Source organism: Cyprinodon variegatus, unplaced genomic scaffold, assembly GCF_000732505.1.
Source record: "Cyprinodon variegatus isolate N-32 unplaced genomic scaffold, C_variegatus-1.0 Scaffold38, whole genome shotgun sequence".
Classification (NCBI taxonomy): Eukaryota; Metazoa; Chordata; class Actinopteri; order Cyprinodontiformes; family Cyprinodontidae; genus Cyprinodon; species Cyprinodon variegatus.
In genome coordinates this window covers 47,761-69,778 of record NW_015150491.1, presented here as the reverse complement: position 1 = coordinate 69,778, position 22,018 = coordinate 47,761, and the positions used below count along the sequence as shown (strand labels likewise).

The 22,018-nt window shown below is 37.7% G+C and overlaps 1 protein-coding gene across 7 annotated transcripts; it reads right to left on the bottom strand.

The window, feature by feature from the left end:
- Positions 1-1,004: 1,004 nt before the first annotated feature.
- pum2 (pumilio RNA binding family member 2) lies at positions 1,005-21,299 on the bottom strand. Of its 7 annotated transcripts, none has more exons than XM_015369774.1 (23): positions 21,167-21,299; positions 18,665-19,025; positions 17,654-17,722; positions 17,083-17,188; positions 16,015-16,202; positions 15,763-15,935; positions 14,899-15,193; positions 14,713-14,806; positions 14,484-14,591; positions 14,197-14,342; positions 13,047-13,167; positions 12,725-12,871; positions 12,325-12,624; positions 11,974-12,201; positions 9,937-10,204; positions 9,695-9,824; positions 9,471-9,599; positions 9,209-9,346; positions 8,440-8,565; positions 8,129-8,200; positions 7,137-7,258; positions 5,197-5,389; positions 1,005-3,558 (listed from the first exon to the last, which is right to left on the bottom strand). In XM_015369774.1, the coding sequence occupies exons 2-23, from the start codon at positions 19,010-19,012 to the stop codon at positions 3,427-3,429; spliced, it is 3,633 nt and encodes a 1,210-aa protein (XP_015225260.1). In that variant the 5' UTR covers positions 19,013-19,025; positions 21,167-21,299; the 3' UTR covers positions 1,005-3,426. The 7 variants fall into 7 exon arrangements, with proteins under 7 accessions (XP_015225260.1, XP_015225258.1, XP_015225259.1 ...); XM_015369772.1 differs by having other exon boundaries at positions 1,006-3,558; positions 9,465-9,599; XM_015369773.1 differs by having other exon boundaries at positions 1,006-3,558; positions 9,465-9,599; positions 12,325-12,621.
- Between the last annotated feature and the right edge of the window lie 719 nt (positions 21,300-22,018).

Below are 22,018 nucleotides of genomic sequence, written 5' to 3'. Positions count from 1 at the left end.
ACAGTTTTCCAACCATTAAACCCTTAAAATTGGAGGTTAAAATGTAGGGGAAAGCTTCAGGGCTTGTAATAATGGATTTCCAGGAGGTTGAAAGACCACTTTCTTCAAATTAATCTAGAAATCATTACATTTTAAACTACTGAAAAATGCTCGATTTAAAATGTATTTTTTTTTAAAAAACAATATTCCCCTTGCAACAGAAAATTAAAGCATAATTTTTTTTTTAAGGAAACAAAGATACTATACATGAGCTCCCTGGGTGACCACAAAACATAATTAGCTGGGGGGGAAATGGAACTTTCACCACAGGAAATCTTAAATAGATCAGTTCATTGAACTAAATACCCTAGATCTAACCACAGAATTACTGTCAACAGCCTCACAGATGCATGAGGAGGAAGATCATAGCACTGGATGACAGGATTTAATGCAGTGAGGTGATGAGGTGGAAGGAACTTCAATAAGGTGTGACATCAGACCTGCAAGCCAACATGAACAGAAAAGATGTCTTCCAGCAGGAGAGGACAGTGGATGGAATCTCCTCTTACAGGGATTAATTTTGGCCAGAAAAAAAGCAGGATTAAAGAGAAATATTTCAGTTCAGAAGAAAAAAAAACTTGGATATAAAGCTTTTCGTTTAACTAAACTTTTAAAACTTAATGATCCAAAGGATGGAGAGCAAGACTAAAACCATCATGTTTGTTATCAAAACAGACAAAAACTGCTACGAACAACCTGTTTGTCGAGTTTCTAAAACCTTAATTCAGTGATATCCAACTCTAATGATGGTTAAAAAAAAACATTTAAAAAAAAGTCATTATTTGAGAATATACATTATTGAACCTTTTTTTTAATGTAATTTGTCATACATTTTTGGGGGGATGTGGGATCTAGAACCTTAGGTCTTATAAATTTGGCCAATTTCATAAACAAAAACGAGGACATAGAGCTTTATTCTTTGGACAACTCTGCTCCAATTTAAAAACTGAAAGACCACAACAATCAGATGAAATGTTAGAAGACAATTTAATCATACATAGTCACAATTCTGCTTCCCAAAAAAAAAAGAAAATGAGTTTGTTTTCTTCCTCTAACATCTGGAAATGTACATAAGGCCACCTGAAAATGTACATGACTGACAGTGTGACAAAAACTCATATGTTCATATTTATATAATCGACAATATTTTACATTGCTTTTGCTTACAAGGTTGTGGCTGCTCCAAAACACAGCACTCATCTGTACAAAAATAATTCTCGTCATATCTTGTGAAGTTTGCACGGTAGCAGAGAGGACAAAATGCAATCTCAATTTTTGTAGAGTGTGTTTTTTTTCCTCCTCTCATTTTAAAACGGTCACACATTAGAGACTATTAACAGATGTTACAGCTTCAGTACAAATAGAGGCTGGCCTTTACATAACAGATTAAAAAACAAAAAATAAATCATGCCAGATTGCAAAGCCATATTTTTTTCCTTTTAAAATATCACTTGATCAAATAAAACTGTTTACATTATATCCAAGGGGAAAAGGAGTGATGAATATACACACACATTTCTAAATGCACAATTCTTGCCTTTTTTTTTCTCCCTCTCAAAAAGTGTAAAAGACATCCCATTTACAGCATTAACGTTTACAAATGTACAACTGTACAGACGAAATAAAAGCATCACTACAGATTTAGAGCAAGGCCTGTCAGGAAAAAAAAACAAAACCACCACAGCTAAACATATTTTTGATTTAACAAATAATCTTACACTTAACTGCACATATACTACATGTAATCTACAATTCAAAGAAGCAAAGAAGCCATCACTACGAGCATTACAGGTGAATTGTTTTAAGTTTCGACGGCCTTTACCGGCCTCCACAGCTGAACTTGCAAACCCAGCCAAATGGAAAATTAAAAACTATGTATATATATATATATATATATATTTATATATTAAAAAAGAAAAAGAACCAAAAAAAAAAGGTTCTTTAAACATCCCTTTCCTTAAATCATCTCTACCTCTAGTTCATTTCATCCCAGAATAAGATGGGATGAGCGCCGCATCATCGCTTCTGGACTCTGCTCTGACCTTCACACGGTGGGGGTTTAAAATCATCACTACAAGCCGCCCCGTCCCGCCCAATAGGCAACAATTTTACTCGTACATAAAGCTGCTATACATCACTGAACTACTTCTACGGAAGAGATGATAATTCAGTACATAAATATACTGTTTTCTAGGGCAGTGATCATCTCCAACTACAAGACGGATGTTATACAAAACATTATACAGGGAAGAAAAAAATTAATTTAAGAATTAAAACCCGTCACAGCATGCGAAAGCAATTCCCCGTCCACAACCCTGCTACCCTCTACGTAAAAGCCCCCGATAATATGGTCAAGTTAAGATCAAACCTGTACAAACCAAACCTCAGCCTCCACTTTTTTTTCTTAAAAAAAAAAAAAAAAACAATCAAGTCATAGCCTTTTTACCTTTCATCAACTCAAAAAGATATCTTGGACGAGTGAAAGAAGAACAGCTCACAAAAAGAAGGACTCTGCGAGCGTTTGCTCAGCTGTAGTCCTGGGAACAAGAGGCGGAGTAAACCGGTTCCACCCGACGAAGTTAAGAGGCGAGAACATAAAGCCACAAGTGGAACGTGAACCCAAGACTAAAGCACCAATCCCCAACAGCAAGCTGAAGAATAAGGTCTTGACCTCTGGGCGACTGTGGCACACGCAGCTCAACACTGCAATCCATCCTGATTAGAGCCATTTGAATACTAAATCATTTAGTTGCTTTGGCATGTGAGAACCCTCCTATTGTGCATGGGATATTATACAAATATAAATTTCAATCACCTAGAGCTCATCAGGACAGCTGACATTATCAAATCTGGCTAGAAAAAAAAACAAAAAAAAAACATTAAGAATTATGTTTTAAAAGAATCATTGTTTAGCTTTTTAAAGTCACTTGCTGGTGTTAACTGTAAGAATTGTAAATTTCAGCAAATGTGTAATCATTTCCTTTTTTTCTACAGAGAATTTACAAGGTAAAAAAAACAAAATGTACAATATGAAAACCAGTCAAATATATTGATTACATCATTAACAACGGGCTTGTGCTTTACCCAGGAAAATAAAGAAAATTCAGAACATAACCTGCTGACTGTGTGGCCCCTGGGGCCCCTACTGGGAATGTGCACAGGGGTGACAAAGTGGCAGGGATCAGTGTCACAGCATTCTTAGGTTAAACTGACTTGTCTTTTTGTTGTAGGTGTTTTTCTTTTTTGGTAAATAGCCCCCCTCCCCCAGCAGAAGAAAAGGGATGACCAATTGTATCAAAAGGCCTATGGCTAAAGGAGCAATCTTTCACAGAACAGGGGGTTTAGGCTTCAAACTCCTCCACTTCTTCAGGGGACCCGGGGTGCCGATTACATGAGTCCGTTCGTGGGGCCGCCAATGGGGCCGAGTTCAGAGCCACTCTTCATGTAGTACTTTTCTAGTTTAGCCAGGATGTGCTTCCCATACGTGTACTTGCGCAAAGTGGCGATGTGAGGCCTGATCTGAGGAGTGAGTGGAGACAGAGGGAATGAGTGAATGAAACCTATTTATATACAAAGATTGAAATTAACAACCTATAAAGTTCATAGCAACAGGAGAAAAAAAGAGCTATTCCAAATAACAACTGAGCATTTTGCTGTTATAATTTAAAAGGGTGAATAAAACAACTATTTCATACACATATTTACCATGTTTACTCCCCCTGAAGCAGATCATACAGTTTCTGGTCTTGTATTCAGTCCTTTTTTTAAGGAATCATAATTTCCTCACTGCTGTTTGTGAACTTAAGTATTTGGGTAATTATAGTCATTCCAGCTGGTTAAATAAATTATTTGCATTAAGAGAAACACTGTTATGTGGCTTAAAATACAATAAACCAGAAACTGCAACAAAACAGGTGCTTTGAATTAATATTCTGATGTTAATATTTGCCAAATTGAAATTGTGAAGTATTGTGCAACTCTAGTTTAATTCTAGTCCATCTGTCTTACAGTTCCTTCCTTTTGAAGTCAGCCAATCAGACAGACTCCATCACTGACAGTTAAAACTAGAGCGCACCGATTGCAGGTCTGTGACCAATCACTTTTTCCCAACCTTTAAAAAACCTAAAATGCTAATTCCGATTTTGACTGATACAGATTTTTTAAATAACTGATACTGTCAATTGTTTTAAAGATCACAAAAAACCCTTAAATATTTCAAGCTTCTCTTACTGAAGGGCATTGATAGGTAATTGTGAAATGATAAAAACATATGAAAATACTCTCATATATAAAATAAATAAATTCCCGAAATTAAGAAAATTGAGGCTAATAAATTGGCCGAATGATCGGACCACCCCCATTTAGAGCTTCCCTCCTTTCTTGTCATCCTTGGCCTTTAACACAGAGACTTTTTTTGCAGGGCTACCATTTCTGTTTTAATTTTGTAATACTGTTTGCTCTTAATCCACATCTTTTATCTTTATTTATTTTTTTTGGAAACTGGAAAATTTCAGAATTTAAACATTTAATCAATGTTAGAGCAGAGCAAGTACTAAGCCGTGTTTGAGTACCGTGCATGAATGTGTTAAGCTACCTCTTTTCCCTTCTGCATTAGCTCTGGCAGCAATTCATTAGAAAATAATACAAGAGGTCAACAGGACAAAGTGATAAAAAAAAAAGTTATGTTTGTACCTACGGTTCTATGAATCCTGGATGACCACCAGAGGGCAGTACTGAAAGCACTGAATGTTCCCTTTGCATACACAGAGTAATTATGCAGAGTCACACCTATGATACCCTGAATGACCACTCATAAGCTAATGCTAGCATCATCCAGGGCTCTGTTCCTAAAATCTTCTTGCAGAAGAATTTATTCTGAGTGACAGAATCTCCAGCGGTCAAACGGGATTCATAGAATCGTAGTTACAGACAACTTTCATTCCATTTCATCCCATCTGACCCCCTGTGTTCGACGGCCTCAGGTAGTCAGTACAGATGAAATAGAACTGCAGGGCCGTAGAATAGCTGTTTTTTCCTCTCAAGAATTAAGGATATCTAATATCTTTTAGATCTAAGGTTTTGGAAGTTAGACTTCCATAAATAAACAGGTACTCCAGAGGGGGGAAAAAATAAACTGTTGAGTTTTGTTCTGCTCACCTTGTGCATGATGATTTTCCGTTGAGCAGGTTCTGCCATGTCTATCATTCTCTGCACAACATAGTTGGCATACTGGTCCTTCATCATCGTGTATAGGGCGCTGTGGGGTCCGTCCTTCTGGCAGCACACTTCGTCTATTAGTAGAGCCCGCTCAGCACGCGAGGAGTGGATAACACACTTCTCCACGACATTACTGAGAACACATGAGATGCCGTTACACACATTTGCAATTTAGAATCTCCAAGATGGTTAGAAGCACGTTCCATCTGTGCTTATAAACTAGAGCTAAAACGATTAATAGTAAAAGTTGTAATTAATAATTTACAGAAAAACTATTTTAGTAATCAAACAACAACCATAAACTGGAGTATACAGATTCTAAAACATGCCATGTACTGAAAGAACCCACTTAAAGCACCAAGTATATAGTTTGCATTTAAGGTCAACAACCCTTAAGTTTTAAGTTAATCTGGTTCAAATTCTGTTAAACTACATTTTCATGCATCTATATGGTCATAAATCAATCAATTGATGCTGATGCAATACTTTATACTCGCCTGCATAATGAGTTCTTCCTGCTGTCCTTCATCCTACCCTACATGCATCACATACATTTCCTCATAACCAGTGGAGTTTCTGTACAAATGCTAAACAAGTGCAGAAGTCTGACAGATCTCCTCTAGTACACGTAGATGGAACTAAAAGCAGATTTATACTGCAGCTCTTAGAACAAGACTAATCTTTTTTTTTTTTCTCGTCTTCAGTTTAACTAGAGTCCAAAGACTAATTTGACAGCATCAAGGCCTTAAATTGCAAAATGTTATTCGGAACATCAGGCTAAGTACATTTATGAGGCGTGGTCACCTCTACACGTCTGAATCATACCCCAGAAGGCAACGCGTACCCATGTTTATGTCCAAGAGTTCTGCTTATACAGTATTCTCAGCAGCACATTTGAGCATGATGGGCTGTAGAAATTACACAAAATTTATGCCATTACAGTGATTTTCAGTGAGTAAAACCTCTGCATAATGACATTTTTGACGCAGAGTCACAATCAGCTTAACACATATGCCCCCCCAGCAGAAAGAGATAGCAACCTGTAGAGCCCCAGAAGGAAACAGCTGGTTTATCAAGCAGAATAATCAGATTTTTTTTCTACCCTGAGAGACTGTTGAACTGCCCATCCCAACATAAAAGTAGAACAAAGGAAATATGACTGGGCTAAGCTAGCAAATTAAGTAAGCAAAGTGGGGAAAGTGATAGAAAAAAAAAAAAGGGAACAGTTTTAAAACTTCTCTTTAGTAATGAAACTTGTGAGCAGGGTGGAGAAATTGGCTGTTGCTGAGTGTGTCCAGTCTTTTGGGAATTCTGATGACTAAGCCTGTGTGATCAGGCCACATAGCTCTGATAAGCTGCCATTACTGCTACTAGGTTCCACCCAACAGTTATATGTCGAAACCACTGTAATTAACCATCTCAATCAAACCACAGCAGGCTTTTTTTTTTTTTTACACAAACTGAAACTCATGCTTTATCGCTTTGTGCATCCTGGAGACCATCCAGCTCTGGATTATTTCAAATGCTCTTATGCCCTTCTTATCCACCGAAGGCCTAGGGATGTAATCTATGTACTGTTTTATTTAAGAACGTGATTAAATTTTAACATTTAGGTGAATATTACTATCAATTTTGTAACATGGGCTAAATAAAAAGTCTGTGGTACGTTAAAAAAACTACACAACCAATTATTAGCTATCCAAGTAAATCAAAGATAAATTACAACACTAACCTACGTGTGTTAAAAGTATTCACTTTTTAAATAATAAAACCTATTAAGTATTACTGTAAATTTAACAAATAAGGTTTAAATCAGACCACTCAGAGCGGAAATCTGGTGAGTGAATCACCCAGTACATAAAGCAGCAGTCCAACCATACCTTGCAAACTTATGTTGGCTCAGGACCAAAACCTTTCCACGGACTTCTGCCACTATCTTGCTCTTATCTTCTGGTCTGCCATGCTCCAAGACATGCTGAATGACGTAGTTACCATACTGATCCTGCAGGAGGCACCAGAAAGTAGGCACAAGCAATGCAGGTTTAAACAGCACTTTCCAAAAAAAATAAAATAAAATAAAATAAAATCTGTGAGAAACCATTTCATTTGATTGATATCCATGCAAAAAAATAAATAAATAAAAATTCACCACTGGTCTCAACTGGTGAGAAACAATCATGCATGTCTACAACAACAGGCTGACGAATGAGTGACACCCCCATTTGTATTACATCAAATACCCTAACGTCATCACTGCGGAAGGTCAGACAAAATAGATGCTGCTGGTTTAGAGTTTTGCCGACCAGACTATGCAACCAGTAGCATCTTTGCCCCTTCAGAAATAGGTGATAGACAGTTATGGGTGTGATTTTAGTGACAAGATGGAGACAAAACTCACCCTCACGTAGCAATAAACAAATACTCAATTACCAGTATTATCAATGCAGTAATTTGTTGGGAAGCCACAGTAGTCTCCACCTTGATTTTCTAGTGTTTGCCCTGACATTCATCTGCAGATCAATCTGTTTAAACATGCTTTGTGCTGCTTTTTGATAATTTTGAGTTGTTTTTTTTTTTTTTCATGGAGTGGCTTAATTTATATAGAAATATAAACAAAACTATAATAATTTCAGCAAACCAAAACAAAGAAAACAGATTGATCAGAATGTGCAGTAGGCAAAAATACGGGAGATAGGCACGTGAGCAAGAAAGGAGAAAGCAAAAGAAGGAAAAAAAGCTGTTCAATGGGTTAAAAGAGGTATGTATAAGTGGAGAATTTGATAACTAAATGTTAACATCTTTTTAGAAGATATAAAAAGGAGGAAACGGGAGAGGAGAATGGGGACATCCGCAAGAGAGGCAAATTGCTGACCTTGAACAGTGCATCACGGGACACTGTATAATATGTTTTGGGTGTCATCTCCAATGAAACGCCTTGATATTTCTAGATGGAATAATAAGTGAGGGGGCAGGGTGGATGTTTAAATAATCACAATCAGATGTCATGACAGCTAACAGTTCAATTACATTTATCTTTACACGTATTAAACCACGATGACAGTGAAATGTTCAAACATGATGGAGACATGCAAGGACCACCAGACACATCTGATGTTCATACCTCGAAAACAAATCTTACATCTACTGAGAGTGATTTGGAAACTAGGAGCTGAAAGGGCTCACCTGGCCAAGCTGTTCAGAGTGCTGATGCAGCTCCTCCAAGATGGGCAGCGTTTGCTCCTGAGTGCAGTGCTCCAAAATCCTTTGGATTACTCGGCAGCCGTAGGGGTGAGTAGAAAGCACAAAAACCTGCAAAATAAGGGAAAAAATACAAAATGTATCATAATTTATACTAAAATTTGAGGAATAGCTAAAGACCAATGTTTTTGCTAGACTTTAACAACTTAAGAGCTAAGATACACCTCATCTTAACCCTCATACTTAATCCAAGTGTTTATAGGTGTGGCAAAGATTTGAAATAGTTTACGGTACCTAGCAGGGGCTGAGTCATTGTTTCAACGAATAAAAATTATGATTTTAATAAAATAGTCAAAACAGTCACAATCTAAAAATACTTGTTTAAATCAAGTAATTACGTAGTATATTGTAATTTCAAACAGAACTCCAAAAACAATAGAAAAAAAATTTACAGAAGCAAAACGGATATTTGTATTGAATGTGAAACGGAGAGAGGAACATCCTAACATTTTATTTGGCTAACAAGGCCACTACAACAATTCAGGCAAGAAGACCGAACCTGATTTAAAACATTTAGAAATTACTGCATGTTGTCTGACGACATTGTATAAATTCACTTACGCCGCTTCTCCTGTTAATATGGTAAAGCCCCCTGGAATGTCCAGGACCAGGCTACACGTGATACTGTGATACTGATTCTAAAAAATAAAATTAAATATGACGGAAAATAATAAAATAACAGCAATAAACCTACCTGTCCCTGAAAGGCGTCAATAATGAACTGCAGAGCCTGAGGCTGGACACATTCGATGCATTTCTGCACCACATGGTTCCCATTCTGGTCTTTGACACACTTCAGTACGTGCCCATCCAACTCTCGTACAATGTCACTCTGGGGAAAAACAATTACAAATGAGAAAAGAGCAGCTGTTAAGATTTTATTAAAATAAAAGTTTGACTGATAAAGATATCAAATTTATAAACTGTTAGAAGATTAAAAGCTCACTTACAATTACCTGCTGCTCTGAGGAAATGGACTCCAAAGCTTTCTGAATGACCCTGCAGCCGTACATCTGCAAAGCCAGGGGGAGGACGTGCCCGCGAATGCGTGTTGCCAAAGCCAGCTTTTGGTCTGCACTTCCAAACTGTATAAAATAAAAAATAATCAAAAAAAAAATATGTATGAGACCTAATAATGAGAGCTGATAATAAAGGGAAACATCCAAGAAGGTTTTCAAACCTCAAAGAACTTTTGGATGACGTAATTCCCAAAAACGTCAGTCATCAGTTGATACGCCGCTTGCAGAATTTCTCCAAACACCATCTGCCTCTCAGCAGGTGTAGCCCTCTCCAGCTTCTGTTGGATGAATCTAGAAAAAGCAATAATAAATCAGATATTAAATCAACACCTCTCATCTAAAAACATTTTCTTGTTTTGCTGAGAAGAAAACGTGAGTCTAACTTCACGTTTCAGTCAGTCACCTGGATCCATGCTGGTCCTGAGAGAACTCCACCATGTGGCCCGGTAGGTCACGTAGCTGGAGGTTGGGGAAACGGTTGTTCCTAAAATCTTCGAGCAGGCGGCTGCGTCCAGAAGGCATGACGTCAGAGCGGCTGTAGCGTGGCCGGGAGGGCGGGAAGAGCTGGCTGCTGGAACTGAACAGACTAGAAGTGCCACCAGCACTGCGATATTTGGCCTCGGCTCCTGGAGCAGCAGAAATGAAACGCCCACTGCCATTTGTCAGGCCACCTAAGGATATAAAAGAAAATACAGAGCAATGATCATTAAAATACATTTTAATGATTCCCAATTACAACACTGCCACTTTTGAACTGCATTGAAACCCCCCAAAAAAGTACTGTACTGTTTTGTACATGGATTTAGACCAAGATATAGAAAATTCACCAAGAAAAAAAAAGCATTCCATCATCTGATAGAAAACAAATTTTTCCCAATCCAAATTTTATTTCCATATCAATCAATACAGCTGGAAAGTATCATGTCTTTTTCAAAAGCAAATGCAGAATCCTTAAAAATCTGTTTAACAATCTGGATGTTTGCCCTCTCCAGATAATTCTCCCTTATAGAGAGCATTCTATTATATCTTGCACTACAGATAAAGCTTTTGTCTAGTGTGCTAAAATTAAACTGCAGAGACTATGAGTCTACTGCAGGGAGGACAAAGAGATGACTAAGAGTATCCACTTTGCCATATGCTGGTCTCTTCTTACTCAGCAGAGGCCAGATCCTCCTCCATCCATTAAACTTGCCCAGTGTAAAGAATGTAAACCATAAATACTTTTAGAACAAGGATAGTGATCAGAATGGATCATACTCACCTTGACAGGAAACTCACGAGTAAAAAAAAAAAAAAAAAAAAAAAAAAAAAAAAAAAAAAAAAAAAAAAAAAAAAAAAACAAGGAAAAAATATTAAAATTTCTCCTGTCAATCGAAACAATACCCCATCAACCACAACATCCTGATGTGAGAGGTTATACTCCATCCAGAGAAGACTTACAACTATGTTCAGTTAGGGCTGGGCGATATGAACTCAGTCAATATCACGATAAATTGGGCAGTTTTTACCTCAAAAACGATAAATGCACAGTAAATGCTCTGGTTCCTCCATCAGAAATAAGAAAATGTGCAGGAAATGCAACTGATCTACTTATGATTTATATATTGAATAAATCACATTACATATAACTTTTAATTAAATATTAAACTATTGTACCCATTGAGGTTTAACACTCATTGAACAAGAGAAAAATGTTTCCTCTCTTGCAAACATTTTTTCGCAAAGGTAATGGAGCAAATCTTTGAACTCAACAGCGAGTTAGTGCTGTAGGTGGAGGTTTGATGTGTTACTAAGGGTAATCCTGACAGTTTTCAGGGAAACTTTGCATTTTGTGTTCTTTTGCTCAACAGCTATAGTGTAATTTTGCAAATTGAGCGTGAAGCAAAAACAATGTGCTTTGTTTAAACTTGCACACCCTCACGCAAAACTGGTCTGCGGCTTGTCAACTCTGACGACATGCTCTCGACTTCTTCTCTATGTGCTCAGCTTCATCTCTGCCTCGCTCAGCTACACAGGATTAACTGATGTAATTTCTTTACAGCTGTGTTAGACACTTCTTCACTGGGTTCATCCGCCATTCTGTTTATGCTTCTGACTGAATGGGTTTAGACCGTGCTGCCGTGATTTAAAGGGAAAGGAAGTACCAGGCACCCCCGCGCACAGGAAAACTGCAGAACTAAGTTGATTTCTTTTACCGACCTGGGAAAATTGTCTCCGTTTATCGTAGTGAATGACAGTAAGGGTAAAAATCTAGTTTATCTCCCAGGTCTATTTTTAGTCAGGTGTGAAAAATTTAGATTTAACCAATGATGTTCCTGATGCAAGAATGTAAACAGCAGAAACAGAGAGGTTAATTCCGGGTTTTCATTAAAGAAAAAAAAGAAAAAGAAAAAAAAAATCCCAGACACCAAAGCGTTTGCAGATCCAACTTTAAGCTTACCTAGGTGAAGGCTGGAGGACGACCCATGAGAAGAAGGCAAAGAAGGTGGAGGAGTGAGTGGGGAGTGACCTGGTGTTAGGCCAATAGGACTGGGTGAAGATGAATAACCCAGACTGTTGTAAAACGGTTGACCAATAGGAGTTAAACTGCTGCCACCACGCTTGTACAAGTCTGAACTTGCCAACAGCGAGTCCCTGCGAGACACGCTGCTACTGGTTGAACTGGACACTGGAAGAAAAACACAGGAGGACAGTTAGAAAGGAGATGTCCCTGATTTAAATAAAGAGATGAGAGAACAGGTGGAGGAAAAAAATAAAAGAAATGTAGAAGCTAAAGAAATGAACAACTGACCTGATGAGCCGAAGCCTCCAAGAGCAGAGCCCAACCCCACACCAAGGGAGCCGCCTGTGCTGCTGAAGCCCAAAGAGGAACTTGGCGGCGGTTGCGCAGCAGAGTTATGAGAGAAAAGAGAGCTGCTTTGGGAGGTGTTAGGAACCGATCCAGAGCCATAGAAAGAGCTGGACTGCATGCCGCTGCTGGGTGGGGGGGCTTGCTGCTGCTGTGGCTGAGGTTGAGGCATGGAGCGGTACAGACCATTGGCTGGGGGTCCAGACATGTTGTTACCAGAGCCAGATGCAGATACAGCTGCTGCTAATAGGCATCAGTATTAATTTGATTTATTACATTTAACTGTAGCAGTGGATCTCTGAATGCACACCAACAATTGAAACATAACTAGATTATCTCTTACCGGCTTGTGCAGCTGCTGCAGCTGGGTTAATGAGTAGAGGGGTTTGTACAAGACGAACTGGTCCGCTCAGACCAGTCCGAGCACCGGGGCCCATTACCAAGGCTCCAGTTTGGTCATAATAGGCAGCCGGGGCCAACACCTGATAACCTGAGTAGAAATTAAAACAAAAAGCAATCTTACCAGAAACAAATAAATGTATTTTGGCATAAAGTCAGCAAATCTTAACCCCACACTGTTCATTTAAAAACAAACAAAGACACACATCAGTTGTTAGTTTTTGTTGGATTAAAGGTGTGGCACAGGAAAGAAGATCTCTACTAACCAGGCATTCCTGCGTAAGCTAGAGCAGGGTTTGCAGCAGCTGCAGCAGCTAAAGACTCCTGCTGACTTTGTTGTCCTTGTCCTGGAGTCAGAGGTCGCTGGTTGGACCCTGTGCGCATCACCTGAGAGAGAGAGAAACAATGGGTTGATTTCAACAACAGAGCCATAGAATATACATCTTTGCCAACATTTTCAATTAACTTGACATGTTTTTAAGGAAATAGGTAGATAAAGAAAAAAAGATTTGAAGTTAAGAGTCCTTGACCAGGAACATTAGGCTGTAGAACGGCTCTGACAGCTTCCAGGGGACATAAACGCATGTTGACTTGTATTCTGGTGAAATGTTACCAAACTGATGAAAGATTAACAAAGGAAACACTTTCATATCTAACTGGGAAATGCATACTTTTATTCATTAAGAAGAAAAGCTGGTACGAAAATAAATCTTCATTCTCAAAACCACAAAAAGTCTAAATTATATATCATAGCTAATGAATTATATTAAATGATATCCAAAATCTTTTTTGTTTTCACATTTCAACCACAAACCCTTATGTTACTTGACTTTTAACTTATAAACTCAACAAAATGTGGGGCATTGCTTGAGTAAAAAAGGAAAAAATGGTAAAATCGTTTCTTCGATTAGCTTTGCCCCCAGGTTGGATTAAAGACGTTTCTCCTTGTTTATATTTTGAATTGCTTTTCCAGTATTCATGCTGGCCGTCTCCCACCTGAGCTGTGGCTCCTTACAGCTCCTACAAAATTAACAAAAGTTTCCCGCTTCCTCTCTTTGTGAGCCTCTCAGTTTAAGTAGACTGCCATGTTTTGTTCTAACATTTTGCCCTTTGGCCATAACCTTGCCAATTTTAGATGACTGATCAATCTGTAATTGATTTATTAAATTTTCAACACTTAAGATATTGTTTAACAAACTAATCTTGGATGAGACGTCTGCACGGCTTTATCTGTTAGCCTATCTGCTGCACTACTTCAATTCCTTTTCGTCGACACAAGATAAAACCTCTCTCCATGAAAAACTACCACCCTACTAATGGTCCACTAATTGGTTAAATGAAAAGCAGACCAAAGAACATTCAGGTTCAACAATGTTTAGAAAACCTGCAGGCTATGAAATATAACTTTGCTCCCACCTGTGGCTGGCCGGGCCCTGGTCCCTGGTTGGATGTTTGCTGATTAGCTGAGTGATTGGCAGTTGATGCAGCCTGTTGCTGAAAGAGATTGGCTGGATACACACCCCAAGGGACACCGTAGTACTGGGGCGGAACAACGGTGGGGCCTGAGGATGAAAAAGTGTGCATTTTCAAAAAGAATTTCACTTAATTTGATTTATTAAAAAAAAAAGAGCCACAACTTTTATAAGAGTATCATGCATGAGAATAATCCGCCAAACTTTATCAAAACATGAAGCAGTAATTACCTGCTAGTGTGGCTGCTGCTGCCAGGCCAGCGGCAGTGTATGGGTCGGCTCCAGGCGGGGCAGCGTTAATGATGTAAGGATTTGGCATAAATGCAGGAGCGAGTCCAGCTGGGAGACAGGAGAGAGTGATGCTGCTGATGTTTCAAATCTCATCCAAAAGTCTATGCAACCGAGACCAATTAGACCATAATTGAATTGAGAGGTCACTGAGCTGAGCAGCCTGACCTACCAAGATGCTGTTGTTGAGCTGCAGCCAGGGCATATTGTTGTTGCTGAGCTGCTGTAAGCTGTTGAACTGTCAGAGGATTCGATCTCTGGAACAACTGGGGGAAGAAAAAACAAAAACATTTAAAGATTGTCATCTCCTGCGCATACAATCTGATACGCTTTACAAATAAAAGCCATCCTGTCAGACCTGCTGCTGAGAGTTGTAGTCAAACAACCCTACAGGAGTTCCTGAAGAGTCCACCTGGATCTGGTTCCCAGCATAATCGAACTGCAGAGACTCTACACCACCTCCCTGTTCCATGCCACCCATGTTCTGGGCTTCTTGGCTCTGGAAGTCCTCAGTGGGGACCTTGTTCTGGGCAGGGTTTTGATGTTGGATGACATGCTGATGGTGCTGTGCCATCATTTCCAAACCCGCCTGGGTGGGACCCATTCTCTCCACGGCCTCAGTGGGGGATGCTTGGCGGCTTCCAGGGGTTGGGCTGCAAAAGCAAAGCATCAAGTACTTTTGTTATTAGAATTTTGTTTGGTAGGTTATCAGCATGTGCCGTGTTTGTTTTAGAAGCCACAATGGTAGCTTAAACAAGCTTTAAAATATCAAGAGGGGTCTAAGTTCTAGAATACCTTCTCTAGACTTTGTTCCGTTATTGAGTAAAGAAGACTGAAAGTTAGTACTTTTTAGACTGAGAGAGACAGCAGATTTAAAATGTCTTTAAAGTGAAAGTATTTCATTAGAGATTTTTTTTCTAACCATTTTATTATAATAACCAAATTTTACAGAAAGTTCTCTCATAAAAGCTTATGTTCAAGTGCTTAGGGTCGGGAGGCTGGGATAAAGATTAATAAACAGAATTTTTATATCTTCTATATCTAATTTCTTAAGAAGAAATTAAAAAAAGATGAACCCTGCATTGGTGAAACAAGGATTGGTACAGATGTAATCGGTCGCAGGAATCTGATAGGAGCATTCCTAATCTGCTTGCTTAAAATTTTTTCAGTAGGTAAATCCAATTCAATCCTTTAATGAAACTATTAAAGCAAGATGACTTACTTGAAGTCTTTGCAGTCTCTATCCATGCCATTTAGCAGACCTCTTCCATTGGTTTTGGCTGGATCACTGTCCTCTCCCACCTTCATCTCAGGGCTTTTGTCTTCCTCAAAGGGTGACACCTTCTCTTGTACATCACTCTTTTCTCTTCCATCTTGGTCAGTGTCTCCTCCACCCTAAAATAATGTGGTTAGTCCCACTCATTTTCACAGCCAAATTATAAAGCTAATAAAAGAAAGACCAGTGATGACTTACATAGCCTCCGTTTCTGTAGCGACCGTCCATTTTGTCACCAGGAGAAGAGCTCAGGACGTACTCCACCATGCTCACACCCAGGCCTCCGCCCTCTGAGCGAGGCGAAAGTACAGAATTTGTATCACCGTTCCCGTGGAAACCCTGACCAGGCCGCCGTTGTACCATGATTGGCTGGGACACTGAATGATCTGGAGAAAAGGTCCCAAGAAAGGAGAATTGTTGATGATCAAAAATAAGTTTTCTGGACCCTCTCAAAGATAGACACAGATTTGATCTGCATCCAGGTGACTAGAAATTATAACCTAATCTTAATAAACCCTCTACAGCATCATTTTTTTTTTAATGACCAACTATAAATCATTACTAGTAAACCAGGACTTTCAAGCAGTCCTTTGGTTTAATTTCACCTAATGCTGCATAATGATAGTTAGAAAGGCTCCATTCACAGAGATTTACAACTAGAAACGCAGTTTACCATTTGTTTGTACACGCCAGCATCATACAGCATCTTCACTGCTGCTAAGTGCAAAACTCTGGAGGCAAAACCCTTATGAAAACACAGTCTTTTCCGTTTGTGTTCACCTTTGAGTAGATGAAGCCATAACATTTTACAACAGACATTTTTGACAGAAATTTTAATCTGGTTGGAAAATCAGAACAAACAAACAAAAAAAAACAGACATGCCTTTAGGAATCCATAAGGGATCTATAATGTTATAAAGTGCCAAACTCAACTTTCAGTTTAGGTATAGCTTTAGGTAAAGCTAGGATGGTCATTGAACTTATTTAATCTCTAAAACCTGCCAATATTACTTCATCTAGACAAGACCAAAAAAAGAGGTTCCTTTTACTCTCAAAATAGGAGACCTGATCCTACAGTTTGTTTTTAGGTTTTTTTTAAATTATTTGTTTCTTTCAAAGGCCATTTAAAATGTTACTGGCATCAAGAGAAACAAAGTTATACCTTGCCTTAAATAGACATTAAATATAAAAAAAAAACTTAAAATATCCTATTTAGTGCAAAAAAAACAACAACATTCCATTATGAAAAATATAAACACCACTTACGAGACGATCCCCATGCATTCTCCCTCCACTCTTCACCAAGAAGCATCCCTTTCCTTCCATCCTTTGCAAGTTCATCGGAATCCCAGATCTTTTTTGTTGGCAAAAGCTTAAAGAAAAAGATTAAAAACATTTATAATTATTACGGGTTGATAAATAACTGAAGCCACATGTGTGACTTTAACAAAGGCTGGAAGGTTTTCCTTTGATCGAACTATAGAACAGCTCCTTTATTATTTGTGTGCTAAAAAGTCCAGGCAAGGATCAAAGTTTTCCAGCAACATTTTAAAACCAATTTAGGTGCTACCTTTAACAGGCAGTTTATTATATCAAAATGGCTTTGAGAAAAAAATAAAAATAAATAAATCACGTATTTCCCCTTTTAATCTGGATTACATTATTATGCATTCAATTTGTTTCCTGGGTGAAGTGTGTTTAAATCATGGATATATCATTGATTCATTTTGAATATTAAAAGTCGGTCTCTCTTTAGGGACCAAAAAAAAAGAAAAAAAAAAGGAAAAAATATTATGAGATAACCAAAAGGTTTGTTTTAAGTTTTAAAATCCCTTACCTCTCCCATTCCTCTTGATTCCAGAGCAAGAGCTTGAAAATCATAATTCATTTCATCTACAGCTCGAACCTAAAGTTTAGAAAAAGAACAAGTGTTAAAACAAAAAATCCAATTCCATTTCATGCATCCATTATTTTGAGCTTTACTGTCTGTCCTAGAGTATACATCCTTACAGGCTAATAGATAATGGGTCTCTTTCAATCTTTATGACAGCAGTAATTTAAAGGATGGATCTAATTACTCAGAAAAAACATAAATCGTATTAATTAAGTTGAATTTAAAAAAAATAAAAATAAAAATAACAATGACAAAATATCAGATAGTGCTATTTTGCCAAAATTTGGAACAATATATGGGCATCCTGTTATAATCAGTTTTGTATCCAAGGTCCTTCTACTGAACATCATGGCAAAATCTTTAAACTTTTGGTGGCAATGTGTCCTGATTAACTGTACATCATGTACATAAATTCAATGAAACTATAAAAAGGAACCAGGCAAATACTATGTGAGGGGAAGACAATGCCACAATGACAGCCAAGCGGGAAATTATCTTTTATATTCCTGTCACTCCAACGATTTCTTTTTGACAACACTTCTGTATGTTTCTAATATTCACACATCATCTAATGCATTTTAATTGATGCAGTTAGTCTGGAGCCAAATGCGTTTATTGTGTTAAATTTAGTACAGAACAAACAAAAAGATGCAATCTATTAATGCACTTAACTGCATCTCATCCAAATGCATTAATTAAAACTGAATTCATTCAAACATCAAATAAGATTTTGCATTTGAACTTTATGGCAATTGTGCACTTTAATTTTCAACTTAATCCTCGGAAGAACACATTGGAAATAGTAAAAGGAGATGACAGCAGCAGCAACAGCTTAAAAGTTCCACAGAAAATTTTTTATCAGTTTTATTTAGTGTATTCGTTTCATGAAACCAGTGTGCTAAATCATATGGCCTATGATGAAGTTTAGATCACTGTGTTCTGAGTTTTTTTTACCTGATCAACATGATTGGCATCTCCAGTTGGCCAGCGGTGCTTGTTAGGAGTGCAACCAACAAGTTGCTCTCCAGGTTGCCTCTGAAAGAAGTATCCAACTGTTGCATCGTCCTGAGATCTTCCGCTCAATGGAGGCTGCGGCGTACCTGGAGTGAGGGTAGAACTTCTGTCCATACCCTGTAGATGTGGTCCACCAGGAGCCTGTCCACCGCCGACCGCCGTCAGGGGTCCGCCACCATGAACCCGAACACCCCCTGCATCAGGAGCACCATTTGCATGCAGCATCCCACCTCTTGTCTCCTGCCAACCCACGTCATTCATGCCTAGGATGCTGCATGGAATGCTCATTCCACGGGAAAGCCTAAGAAAAATCCAAAACATAAAAAGGTCAAACTTTAACTATCTCAAATAGTCCAATGGCACTTTTTTTTTTTTTTTAGATGTGCTTAACAGTTTCAAAACCTACAGAGAAAAGCATTCCACTATTCCTGTTAAGTTTTGCATTTTCTTATGCAGACAAAGTGTCAAAAGGTGATGAGGCCAGTTTTTTCCAGCTGCACAGAGAACAAATAAGATGAAGCTTCTCTTCGTCACTTGCTGCGGCACTACTGGTAAGTTGACTCCAGGATGGCTACAATGTTTCTCACTCTTTCTTGATTTTTTTTTAAGCTGACATATTGGGAAAACTAGAGTAGATAACCTGAAAAACCTGCTTATATAACCTCTGGTACAAAACAAGGTCTATTAATTATTTCTCTTTTTGTTTATATTAAAATATAATAAATCAATAAAGCAGCAGTGAAACAGTTGCAACATTTTTACTCAAGCTATGGGACAGAGAGGATATCATAGTGATTCATACCCAACTGGGAGCTTGGCCCATCTATGTTAACTTCTAAGTTGTAAAACCAATGGAAAAAGTATTGCTGAGGATAATTTTGGATCTTAGTGGAAAAATAAAAGAGTAAAAGTTATTAAAAGAAAAAGTTGCAGCTAAATGACTTAACAGTTGCAGTAGTGGTGATTGACTAATTTAGCATAAAATCTAAATTCAAAAAAGCTAAATAATCTTTAAAATTACAAAAAAAAATATCTCCAGGTACAATTAAATGTGTATTTAGTAGCACCATTAGAATTAGATTTTAAAAAACTCTGTTTAGTAATTACAAAAAGAAAGAAACAAATATTAGGAATTATATTTATTTTAATAATTTAGGTGACGGTACATATAATTTTAACATCTGATGGATATTAGTCTATTTCATAAACTTCCAAAAGCCATTGCAGGAACAATGCTATGCCTATAATAAAGCTCCTATCACAAACCAAAAGATAACATTTTAATATATAGATAAACCACACCAAAGCTTGTCATTACATTTAATAAAACCCAACATTTTAGCAGCAGTAGATCAAATGAAACACTCAAAAGAAAGCCAAAAATACAAAGTGTAAGTTCATTTTGCTCGATGGGTACTGACTAATTCCTGTCATGCTAAGCCTAAGCCATGAGTCTCCATAGCTTTTATGGTAATTTTATAGCTACCGACACACACGAACATTAGCTGAATTTTGACGGCCTCGAACGGCGTTTTGCAGAAAATGACAATTAAAAGTTAGAAAAACAAGTCTCGAAGGAACTGAACATGTACGAAAACACAATACAATGTTCCCAAACTTACACTTAGCTCTCGCTAACCCTAAGCTACCACTGTGATGCGGTAGCAGCTGTTTATTCTAACAGATGCAGACAGTAAATATGATTAATTATAACATACTTTAAAACCAGATACTGTGAAATACTTTTCACACTTAAAATTTGAATATTCTTTATCCAATATCTGAAGCAAAAATCCAATAGAAAAGCTAAGTAGCCAACGCGCTGCTAGCATTCAAGCTAGCATAGCAGCTTTCATTAGCTTTGTTGTAAAACTCCGTTGAACATGACCATTAACAATCTGGAAAAAGAAATATTTGACACCCAATAATCTAAAGAATGTCTGTTTATTACATAGAACAGAGCGTGCATGTTGCTGAATGGGATTACAAACGACTGTAAGCTTTGGCAACTACAACGGCTAACGAACCGAAGCTAAATGCTTCGGGCCTGCTTCTGTTTATTATTGGTTTGTAGCGCTTGATTACTATTGCAATATGAAATTCAGTGTTGTTCAATTGCTAGTGGTAAGACTATCATAAGTAACTAAACAAATGTTGGTTGTAAATAAGACGATCACGTTAAGCATGTTCAAAATGGGCAGTTAGAAAAAAGAAAAAAGACCGACAGCTATCATGGGAGCTTATTACCAACTTGCTGTTGTCTGGAGCTTAAACATCAGCCAAATACTCAACAACATGGCCCCCCTTCGAGTCCCAAAACAGAGGGGCCTTAACCGCTAAACAAAAGAGAAATACCCACAGCGCGGCTAACAACGGCGATCGAATAGCTTGATTAACGGATTTCTGCTTGAATTATACTATAATAGATTACAAAATACTCACGCCTTGTCGTGTAGATTGAGCCTCTGTGCTTGTAGCACGCTGTAAACCCTATTCTATATTGTTTTGTTGCCGTGGAGAGAGAGCGGTGATTTTTAGCAAGGCTTGTTCAGTGTGCTAAGGGTTTGCCCTCGCTGGCGCCCCCTTCCTGTAAGTAGGGTGAACTACGTAAATCTACGTGTGTACTTTCCCAAACCTTTCACAAGACATTTTTATATTTATTATTATATCAAAGTGCCACAATCCAGTAGCTAATTTATTGAAACATATTTGCATAAGGGAATATATTAATACAAGCTTTCTGGATATATCTGAATGTAGTAAAACTTCGCTAACGTGATGGTAAGGACACAAATTTAGGAAAATAATTGACTACCTTATCAGTCAAGCGTTCATTTGCCGTGTTTTATCATATAAAACTAGTATTTATTCAATTTAATTTACTATTTCACGTGGATCCAGTTCATCATGAGAATATTGAAACTCTAATGATCCGCATACAAGACCCTTGAAAATGATTAAATACTTTATAATATATGTTTTTAAATCAAATTACTAAGAATAATTATTAGAGAACATAGTTATATAAATATCACATTTTGTTTTATATTTTTAATTATTTGTTGTCTGTATTTTTAATTAGTTTAAATAACTAAAGTACTGTACTGAAGAGGCAATACAAGCTATGCACTTTTATGGAAACTGCAACTGATTTTAGTTTTTACTTTATTGATGGTTTTAAAAATTTAAGATGTTGAAATTTTTGATCCAGGTTTCTAGAGCTGCAAATTGCTCTTCGGTTTACTTAATATAATAATAGTAAAAATTTAATTTATTGATCTCACATAGGAGAAA

Excerpts from the sequence above, each read along its gene's own strand:
- pum2 (XM_015369772.1), bottom strand. The coding sequence starts at position 19,012 with ATGAGCATTCCATGCAGCATCCTAGGCATGAATGACGTGGGTTGGCAG. Across the intron at positions 17,189-17,653 it reads AATCAAGAGGAATGGGAGAG|CTTTTGCCAACAAAAAAGAT; the intron begins GTAAGGGATTTT and ends TTTTTCTTTAAG. Across the intron at positions 9,600-9,694 it reads TCATCCAAAAGTTCTTTGAG|TTTGGAAGTGCAGACCAAAA; the intron begins GTTTGAAAACCT and ends TATTTTATACAG.